The sequence below is a fragment of the Phalaenopsis equestris genome, unplaced genomic scaffold (assembly GCF_001263595.1).
Source record: "Phalaenopsis equestris unplaced genomic scaffold, ASM126359v1 Scaffold207535, whole genome shotgun sequence".
NCBI lineage: Eukaryota > Viridiplantae > Streptophyta > Magnoliopsida > Asparagales > Orchidaceae > Phalaenopsis > Phalaenopsis equestris.
Window position 1 is genome coordinate 113,054 of NW_018226858.1, and position 11,200 is coordinate 124,253.

Below are 11,200 nucleotides of genomic sequence, written 5' to 3' on the forward strand. Positions count from 1 at the left end.
TATATATATATATAAATTAATTTCCCTTATTTTGTTAGTCGATCTCGACATCTTCCCACTATAAATTTAGGGCCCCTGTGCCACTAGGGTTTTATCCTCCGTGCGTTTCGTTCTTTCTAGGTCACAATGGGCGTGTACACTTTCGTCTGCAGAAACTCAGGCGGCGTGTGGAGCGCTAAGCAGACTACTGGTGATCTTGAAGGGGAGGCTTCGTCGACGTACGAACTCCAGCGGAATCTCGTGCGGGCTGCGGCGGCTACGGATTCATCCGGCGGCGTGCAGTCCTCTTTCTCATATGTCACTCCTTCTTCTGCTGTTTTTCAGGTCTTATATCGTCTCTCTGTCTCTCTCCTTCTCTAGCGGTTTAATTAATCCCTTTCTCAGAGATTCTGCCAGGGGGCTCTAAGTTTTCCCTGTTCGTCTTGTTAGAATATTATTTCTGCCAATTTCTTGATTGAACGTTGATTTTTTTTTTAATGGCTGATTTTCTTTGATTGTAGATAAGGGGACGCATTTGTTAGGACTGCTTGGATCCATTGATAATTTTGTAAATCACCTAAATGAGTATTTAGCAATTTTTTTGATGTATTAAGGCTATGGGGATTAAAACTTTTAAATTCTGATTTGCTTACTTTAAGATATATTCAGAAAACCTATCTGACTATGGATTTCATGAAATTCTAAGATACAAGGCTTCCAAATGATCTTTTTTATTTTGTAGAACTTTTTATGAAGCTGCATTCAAAAACTAGAGATTGCTTTTTGCTTCCGGGTTTCCTTAGAGAATATAAACTCATCATGTTACCTAACTAAGACAGTGTTTGGCTGCAAATTGGATTTACATTAAATATGATTTATCAAATCCGATAAATTCGGATTTATCAAATCCACACTGCAATGGCTCTGCTCGTCTGCCGCTCAATCGGATTTACTAAATTTGGATTTATGTCTTATAAGTGAAGGAACATGTAAAGAGAAAGACAGAAAGCCAGAAAATTAGATTTAACGGAGCATTAGATTTAATTTTTATTTTTTTAGGTGTTTGACTGAATTTACGTGAAAACTATTGCTAAATCCAATTAATAGGATGCTACCAAAAACCAGCTAAATGCTTTTTTTTATTTGATATTGATAATTTGATTTACAATTGAAATGTACTATTATGATTCTGAAATGTGATGGTAGAATTGTTAGTAGAAAACTTTTGTATTTATTAAAGTAACATCATCATACATTTGAATTGTGTGATGGTAGTTTTTTCAAAGCAGTGTGCTTAAAACTAGGAAATCAATGGTAATTATGGTGATGATTGTTTCCCGCATTTAAATATTTTAATTGTAATTAAAGTTTATATTTTTAAGTTCAACTTCTTGCCTACATAATTCAAAATATTTTTTAGGAAATGGTTCAGAAAAATATTATAGCTTTCTAATCTGCTTGTTTTCATGTCAAAGTAGAATTAGCTTATTCCATTATGTCATTGAAAGTCATAAATCTGGATCTTGTATATTAGGAAATTTGATATTAGATAACCTAGAGGAGATCTAATTAAGATAATTTCTTTATTAGATTTTTTTAATGTAATATAAACTTTCAAATGTGAATAAGAAGAAAATTAAAAATAAAGGAATTTTTTTTTCATATGGTATCAAAGCTTCGTAGCATCGTTCTCGCATGTCCTTCGTCCTTGACATTAGCCTTTGGGAATTGTTCTTATTCATATGTGACCCCGGGCTTGCTCCGAATTCGTTGACATCTCGCTTCCTGAAACGTCATCGTCTTTGGCTCGGGCTCGTTCTGTCTTGACATCATCATCCACTTCCTGAAATTCGACTGCTTCGAACTACACCATATGCGTTGACCTAACCTTCGATTTCGTCTGATTTTACCCTTGTCATCTGCATTTATCTTGAAGCATCGTCTACATCTTATTGTCATTTGTCTGCATATGCTTTGTCCACCTGATCTACGTTGACAAGATTAAGGCGTCAATGAAGCCTACGTCCGCTTAGGTTAATTTCCTTGATTGTTGTGTTCCACTGTATGCTTCCTCTGCTTAGATCAATTTTTTTGCTTGTTGTGTTCGACTTTCATATGGCTTTGCCTTCTTATTTGACGATCATTCGAGTGATTTGTCTGCTAGTGCTTTGGCAGTTCTTCCTTCAACACTTAATGACATCAGTTATGGCTGGTAAATACAAACACCTTATGATAAATTTGATTTTATCAGTGGCTAAGATTAAAAACAAAAAGCTAAATGGCATCAATTATTTTTACTTAAAAAATTGTGATACTCTATTTTAGGAGTATTCTCAAGAGAGTCACCTCATTGATGATCCCCCAGTTGAGATTGAGTTGAATTCTTCTGAGTGAATGAGATTAAATGCCACTATCGATACAAATACAAGACTATAGAACTTGATCAATCTGGTCATATTACTCGTGACTATATTAAAGATGCGACGGACGTATTAGTGCTTTTGTATTTTGAGAGAGAATATTAATTAAATCTTTGATGAATGCAATTAGTTATATGAGCTCAACAACATGATCAATCACTTAACGTATATCACATGCAATTTAAATGCTTGTATGAAGAATTGAATGAACTAATGCCCTTAAGTACTAATGTCCATATTCACAAAATTAAAGTGAATAAATGACTATTATGAGTTTTCTAGATGATCTCTAACTCTTAGTATTAAACTGTCAAATCACAAATCTTATCTAGCTCTGAATGTGCTATTCTAAGGGAAATTTATACTACAGTATTGCATAAGATTTCGAGTTCTCAGGTGTTATCCGTGCAACAAACTAGTGCTCTTGTTAGTCAGAAAAAATAGAAACATTAGTAAACTTCTGTCTCAGGACAATTACAGAAGTTAAACTTGAAATTTTGGAAATCAATGGTCGAAGGTAGTAGAGTATTATTGTCATGAACCTAGTCATATGAAGAGAACATATCAAAAGTTGCTCAAAAAGCTAGATCACAATCAACTTAGATGGTCACTACTAATGAGGCATCTTCGAGTTAGACTCTTAATCTCTGTAGATGAATATGTTAATAAGTTTATCAAATTTCAGGAAGCATCGAAGAAATCCCCATCTATCACTGTTCTTTTCGAGTTAGATAACAATGATACTTGTCTTCTTTTCTCTTCCACATAATGAGTCATTGATTATGGTGCTAAAGATCACAAAACCGGTAATCCAAAGTTCTTTTCTATCTTTCATAAGCACCTGTCTTCTATCACTTTAGCAATGAATTTACCTCTCATATCCTTAGTTCTAACTCCATAAATATTACACCCATATTGTCTCTTTCTATTTTCAATTTACCTCAATTTGCTTTTAATTATATTTTCATTAGTAAAATTACATGCACTCTTAATTATTTTATTTTATTCTTCCTCGTTCATTTTCTATTCCATGATATTATGATGAAGAAGATTATTGGTTAATGAAAAGAACGGAGAGTGGTATACATTTTGGATAATGAAGTACGTTGATCCGTAGCCTATTCCAACACCTTATCTCTTTTTAAGATTCATTGTCGATTAAGACATCTATTACTATCAATGTTGAAAAAGCTATGCTATCAGTTTTAGAAGTTATCATCTTTAGATTGTGAGTTGCGTCATTTGTTAAAAGCTATCATTTGTATTATGTTTTCAGAGTTATTAAAAGAATAAGCCATCGTTTTGAGTTGGTTCATTTTGATCTGTGGGGATTACCCTGCCCCATTTTATTTAATGAATTTAGATATTTTGTCATTTTTATGTATGATTTTTCTCATATAATTTGACTTTTTTTTTATGAAATCTCATGCTGAGTTACTATGATATTTTCAATTCTTTTGTGTCAAAATTAAAACTCAATACAATGTTCGGCTAAGATTTTGAGAAGTGACAATGCCAAAGAATATTTTTATGTACCCTTTTAGAAGTACATGCATAAAACAAGATACTTCACAAATTATCCTGTATTGATACTCCATCCCAAAATTTGGTAGCTGCGAGAAAAGAAAATGAACATCTTCTTGAGATCGTTAGAGCTCTTTTCTTTTAAACGAAAGTGCCTAAAAATAGACATCTTCATCAATTATCCCGTGTTGATACTTCATCCAAAAATTGAGTAGCTGAGATAAAAAATAAGCATCCTTTGAGATGACTAGAGCTCTTTTATTTTAATTGAATATGCCTAAGAAATTATGAGCTTATGCAATTTCTACTGCATGTTTTTTTATCAATCATATGTCTTCTACTGTTATAAAGAATCAAACGCCCTATCAAGTTTTATTTTCTATTAAACCACACATATATTGGTGTACTTGTTTTGTTCCTGTTACTCATCCATAAGATTCTAAATCGGACCCTAAGTCGTTAGTATGTGTTTTTTAGGATATTCTTGTATGTAGAAAGGCTATCGATGCTTTTCCCCTCTTAAACATGTACATGATTTTTGTTGATGTCACCTTTCACAAACAATCTCATTTTATTGTGACTCATTGGCGCCTAAATCCTCATAAGACTTTGATGAGTTGTTCACGTCATAATTTTATATTCTACTCCAGCTCCACCTTCAATGCCTCAACCTATACCACCTATCACATTTGTTTACTCGAGAAGAAGACCTCGTTCCACCAATATCATTTTCCTTAATGGATCATCCTCCCAAGACCTTGATATACCTACTGCTATTTGAAGAGGTAAATGCCACTGCTCTTGTCCCATTTCTTTTTGTGTTAACTATTTTCAATTATCTTCCAATTCTTGCTCGTTTGTTACCGCTCTTGATTCTGTTAAGGTTCCACGATTTGTTCAACAAGCTTTATACCATTCTAGGTGGCGGGCAACAATGTTTGATAAGATGAATGCCTTAACTGAAAATGAAACTTGGGGAACTAGTTGAACTACCTTTTGATAAGAAAGTTATTGGTTATAAGCGGGTCTTTGCAGCTAAAGTTGGCATGAAAACACTAAATAAAAAGAGTTACATAATTCATATGTTCTAGTTCTAGATCAACCCAACACTCAGCTAGCCAATAAAACATCCAATATTCTTGCTTTTGGTAGAAAAAAATTCAAATAAAATGTATATATGCAACTTTCACGTATGTAACAATAAATATAGCTTTCAAGCAACTGGGTGGAGGCTGAATTATGCAATAATATTCTACCAAAATATGTTAAATTACCATAATCAGTGGCAAGAAAATATGCTAAATACCATATTGTCAACTGCTAATTGCCAAATGCTATATACATAGACTAGAAATAGGATAAAGTGGAGGCTTAGAGGTGATCAATTGGCCGTGAAGTCACAAACTTAGTGCTCAGTCATCACTCACCAATCCTTAGCCCTCAGTCCTCGCACATAATGCTCAAAAGAGAGAAGTCACAAACTCATAACTCATTAGCCGCAAATCCACGATATTCCCAACTCAGAAGCCACAACTCACATCATTCCAATCTATTGAAGTCACAACTCACAACTCACTACTCACAAATTATAGATAATGTTGATAAACCCAAATAAAATGAAAACCCCTAAATCAGGGAGGTGAATCTGCATGTCACAAACTCAGAGATAGCGAACTCGAAAAGCCAGTGAAGTCACAACTCAGTGCTGATCCAACACTAGCACACCAAAGGTGAAAATCCCTAAAACGGACTAATCCAAAAAACCCAACACACTAAATAAATAATAATAAAAAAAACTCACAAGCACAATAAACCTAAAAAAAAAATTGAACGAATACCCTCAAAGCAGCTTGATCCAACACAAATACACCACCACAATATATATGTGAAAACATATCTTATAAAGATTTTAAAAAAAAAATTATTAAGACAATGAGACAACCACACCATATAATGTAGAGATAAGATGTAAAAAATCGAGGAGAAAGATGATAAACAATTAGAGAACAAAAGAAATTTAACAACAAAGATGAAGCCAGACAACCAAATACTAATTAGAGAAGATTATAGCTTCTCAAGGCACCTTTGATGACTACGAGGCATTCACGAAGAGACCAAAGGAAAACCCTTGAAGTTTTTTCGCTCTTGCCTCTAGGGATAGAAAATATACAAATGGAACAAATGGAGGTAAGGCAACGAAAGTATAGAGCGAAGCAGGGTGGAACAAATGGAGATAATGTGGCAGCGAAAGTATAGATTGTTGCAGGGTTGGTTTAGGCTAGATCGATTAGTGTTAGAGCTTATATTATTATTTGTATATATTTATATATATGTTTTTAATATTAGAGTTTAAATTTTGAGCTAAATGACTATTATTAATATACTATAAAAAGATTTATTAAAAGCATAATTTTTTAAAATTTAAGATGTTTTAATTATATTAATGTAATTAAAAACACTTTAATTTATTAATTATAAGCCAGGAAGAAGCCAAACAAGATCATACAAACATTTATTTTGTGTTTTGCTCGTCTACTAATCAAGTGTAAAAATTTTTTTCGTGTTTGTTTCCTTTACTTAATGAGCAAATCGAACATGAGCTAATTTTTGAGCTGAACGTGAGCTGTTCGCTAACAACCAAACCATTTTGACATCCCTTTATGTAATATATGTTTTCAAGTGTGAATAAGAAGAAAGGATGTATTTCGGTCACACATTCATTGAAGTTGAATGAAGACCTTGCTATTTTAAAAGAATCTTTTACTTTGAAGTTCAGGTTATTGACAAGCTGCTTTACTTGTAGCACATAAACCTGATATGTTAGGACTGGAAACTCATACTGCTTATAATTTTCTTTTCTTTTAATTGCACAATACTATGAATTCTCTTGGTTTAGCTTTTGATTGTATAATATTAACATCAATATTGATTACAAACTCCACATACGTCATCAAAATTTCTTCGAAAGTAAAAAATACTAAAAGTACGAAAACAAAACTCACTTTCTAATTAAATTTTTTTCCATATATAACCTTTGAATTCTTTTATGTGTGCATTATATGGTTCCTATGGCATGGGAGCTTTCCGTGGGGAACCCTTTATCCTGCATGACGGGGAATTGATCTTGTGTTCCACAAGGGTGCCAGAAATCTCGCAATCGCGGGTGCTGATGGCGGTGTCCGCCCGATTTTTTATTTCAGCCTAATTTTTTTCCTCTTTCTAATTTCTTTCCTATTACTTTATTTTTTATTATGATATTTTCTATTAGGAGATTATTTATGTTTTTTGTTGTTTGAGAACTTTTGGCTAATGTTGTTGTGCAAGATTTTGTTCTTCGTTTTATGCTCTTTGGATTGCTATATCATCTTTCTTTTATAAGTGGTGTCTGTATCTTGCTCAGTAATAAGTGATGGATCCTCACCGATTTGTCATTTGACTGTTATTTTTAGTATGGAGAGCCATCAAACTGCTCGAATTTGCCGTTCAATAGTAGATTCTGGCTCCTTTGTCTTTATACTTGCTGCCAACCGTTGTTTGACAACAAAAAAATTTTGGCTTCCAATACACCGTCAAGTTGCTGTTCACATCAAATTTTAGCCGACATTCTTCCTCCCACTTTACTTACCCATTCTACAACATACATATCCATTTTTTTTAATTCTTTCACAATTTCTAGGAGCTATAAAACGGTGTCATTTGATATTAGAGCTCAATAAACTATAAATTTTTACAAATTTATCATCTGTACGCTTTAACCAAAAATCTACATAACCTAAACCTTTGACTAACTTGACAACCTAATAATTTCTATCACAACTCTAGCCTTAAATTTAATATTTTTAAATGCTAACCTTCCTATTTTTACCAAAAATCTATCTTGAAGTTTGCCCCAAACCCCTAACATTTGATCTACAGTCCTATAACCAGTAAAATTGATGGGTAGAAGAGAACATAGTATCGCCAATGAAAACTCCTTAACTGGGTGTTAAGGAGATCATTATGGAGGATATGCATCAGATTGCAGCGAAGATTCGTTGATTTTGAAAGAAGATAATATTGAATGTCACCCATAGCAATAATGGTGACCACCTAGATGAAGAAGATGAAGAAAACCTTTTCCACCAAGAAGCTTCGAGCGATGAAGAGCCGATGCTGGGTGGATTCAACATTGAGTATAGAATAGATGTTGATTTTGGATTAAAGTTGAATTTATCATATTTTAATGGTTGCATAGATCCGAACGAGTTTATTGAGCGACTTCATACAGTAGAATGAGTATTTAAGTACAAGAACATCCCACTTTACATGAGGGTAAAACTAGATGTCATTAAGTTATAGAAGAGCGCATCTTTATGATGGGAAAATTTTAAATGCTTATGCCAGTGCGAGAGAAAAAATAAAATTATTACCTGGCTCAAGATAAAAAAGGAAATGTATTACAAGTACTTACTAGCATATTATCGATAAAATGTGTTCTTAAGATATCATCACTTTCAACATAAAGATCTCTCCGTGAAGTATCATTGAGTTCAAGCGTCTTATATTTTAGTACAAGCTAGTGGAGCTCGAAGGGAACACCATTGCTCGATAGCTTGGGGAGTGAGACTGTCCATTGGCAATGTGGTACAATTACAGTTCTATTGGATATTATAGGAAGTCCAGATTTTAGCTTTGAAGGTAGAGAGACAGCGCATCGATATCATATCCATACCCAATTTAGGGTTGGTAGGTCAACTCGAACCCGACTAGAAAAACTAACATGTTAGGATTCATAACCCAAACTCACCCCAAAAATTACGGGGGTCAATATGAATCTGATTTTTTTCGATTCGAGTTGTCATGTGACGTAGTACTTATGAATGCATGTCATGTTCTAATTGGTCATCTTTGGTAGTACGTCATTGCTCATATCATGATTACTAAAATAACACATTTTTTCACCAATATGGGAATTATATTATAGATAATTCAACGTTCATACAAAGTTTGAGGATGTGGTGCTACAAACTATATTTTTGTTGGTCTTGAGAGAAGCGCACCAACAATAATAGCATTTGTTGTCCAAGAAGATGAGTTCAAGTAATCGATACCAAATACAGAGCCTTATCATCGCTTCAGATAGAGATGAGTTTCTGAGCTACTTTTCGAAGATTTCATTGTATAAGCTTTATATTAAGTTTCAATTCAGTTCAACAATGCACTCACGAACAGATTGTCAGACAGAAGTGGTGAACCACAACTTTGGAAATTTATGTAGGTGTTCTATGTGAATATCCGACGGTGGGATCCGGGTTCTTACATAGATTAAGAGGAGACATCTCTTACCCTAGGAGAATGACGTGGGAGCTTTCTGCGGGGATTGCGCGATCTCGCATGGCTCGGTATTGATCTCGCTTTTCGTAGGGTTGTGGGAATTCCTACGATCACCAGTTCCAAACGAAGGTTCCCTCCCGATTCCTAATTTCAGCCCAATTTGTTTTTTTTAAATTTCTTTTCTATTTCCTTATTTCTAATTAGGGTATTTTGTAGGAGACAATTTATGTGTGTTTTTTGGCTGATTGGGGACTAATATCTATTTTTTTGTTTGGAAACTTTATTATATGTTTTATACTCTTTAGAGTGTTGTATCATCTTCCTTTTTACGAGTGATGTGCCGGTATTTTGCTCAAGAATATGTGGTGGATTCTTCTCACCATCCATACCTCGCCATTTTGCCGTTTGACCATTTCGCTTTTCGCTGTTTAGCCTTATTGCGTTTTGCCGTTTCGCTATTTTGCCATTTGATCGTTCTTTCAAGTCAGAACAGCTGTTCGACAGCAGATTTTGCATCCTCCATCTTCACACATGCTGCCCACTGCTGTCTGACAGCAGAAAATTGCTGTTTTTTTTTTTGCTTCCAGAGCTTCCAGATTGCTGTCAAGCCGCGCTGTCAAGCCGCCCCTTTCACGCCAGAGTTCATCCGGCATTCTTTCTCTCACTTCTCCTTGCCCATCCTACAACATATCTACCCCTTGTCTGTGTTCTTTCACCTCTTCTAGGAACCCTCATGTGTTTCTAATCTAAGAATAATAAGGTTGGGGCATTTACATATATACCACCCAATTCCAATGTATATACATATCTAACACCTAAACTTTGCTTTTTATTCGTAGAAAACCAAAATCTTTCATGTCACATAAAAAAATACCATCATTTTAACTTTTAAGAAGTTAAATATACTTTTAAATGCACAGATATCGTGTCGTGTATGTCAAATTTGAAATCCAAGTATTAGATATATGAATATGTTAGACTTGAGTGCTATCTTGCTAGTAGTTTTTTAAATTAGTGCACATGCTCTTATACAGAAAATGTTTGATCATGTTCTCTGATTTTCATTACAGGTTATCATTGGTGGCGGTGGAGGCGGCGCATTCATTGGTAGCGGTGGCGCTTCGGCTGCTGTATCTGCTCATGGCGGCAGTGCTGCTGCAGCTCCTGAGGCACCTCCTGCTGAGGAAAAGAAGGAAGAAAAGGAAGAGAGTGATGAGGATATGGGATTCTCCCTCTTTGATTAAGTCCTTTTCACTAGTTTCTACTATTTATGAATCATTCTCCTGAGAACACGTCTTCATCGGTTTGAAATTTTAAGTTCACTTCTTTATTGTGCTGACAAGATTTTTTTGAATTCCTTTGCTTATGTTGCTCTATAATGAGTTTGAGACATTATTTCACGGTTGTAGTTTTGAAAATTTTGATTGTTTTCAATTGTTTTACCGCACTGGTAGAACTCAATACTCACATCCAAAATATCAAATTCACGAGAAAACCCCTATTCATATTCTTCTTTTTTATCATATTCTCAATGATTTGATTGTGGCATGCTTAAAACACATTCGTTGGTTTGGTAGTTAAAAGAAATCACCTGGGTGCTAGATTTGTAAATAGGAATGATTTGATTGCTAAGCAAGTAATTTTCACCATCTTTTTTGTCACATTTAACTCACCTTGTTGGTTTTTTTGTTAGGTCTTGCATGTCAGCAAGCTTTAGCTTATTTCTTCCTTCGTGGCTAGCCCCATTGGATTTCTCACTTTGCTTCCGATGTATATGTTGCGTGTTCTGAGTGCTCATTTGTGATATTATTTCATGAAAATTCTTCTTTCTTTGGATTACATGTTCATGCCATTGGTTGGCAGCTCGATAGTATCATTGGAAATTTACATACAGGCCACACAATTCTTATGCATTTACATATCTAACACCCAAAGTTTGATATTCACATTGATAGGGTATTTAA

At 34.3% G+C, this 11,200-nt stretch overlaps 1 protein-coding gene across 1 annotated transcript; it reads left to right on the forward strand.

Moving 5' to 3' along the window:
- Nucleotides 1–48: 48 nt before the first annotated feature.
- On the forward strand, nt 49–10,731 carry LOC110036504 (60S acidic ribosomal protein P3-like). The gene is made up of 2 exons (XM_020740965.1): nt 49–324; nt 10,307–10,731. Exons 1-2 carry the CDS (start codon nt 127–129, stop codon nt 10,478–10,480), a joined length of 372 nt encoding a protein of 123 aa, XP_020596624.1. The 5' UTR covers nt 49–126; the 3' UTR covers nt 10,481–10,731.
- Nucleotides 10,732–11,200: the final 469 nt, after the last annotated feature.

What these genes read in the sequence shown, in the direction of transcription:
- LOC110036504 (XM_020740965.1), top strand. Translation starts at nt 127, where the DNA reads ATGGGCGTGTACACTTTCGTCTGCAGAAACTCAGGCGGCGTGTGGAGC. An exon ending in CTTCTTCTGCTGTTTTTCAG is followed by an intron (nt 325 to 10,306) that starts GTCTTATATCGT and finishes TTTTCATTACAG; the next exon opens with GTTATCATTGGTGGCGGTGG.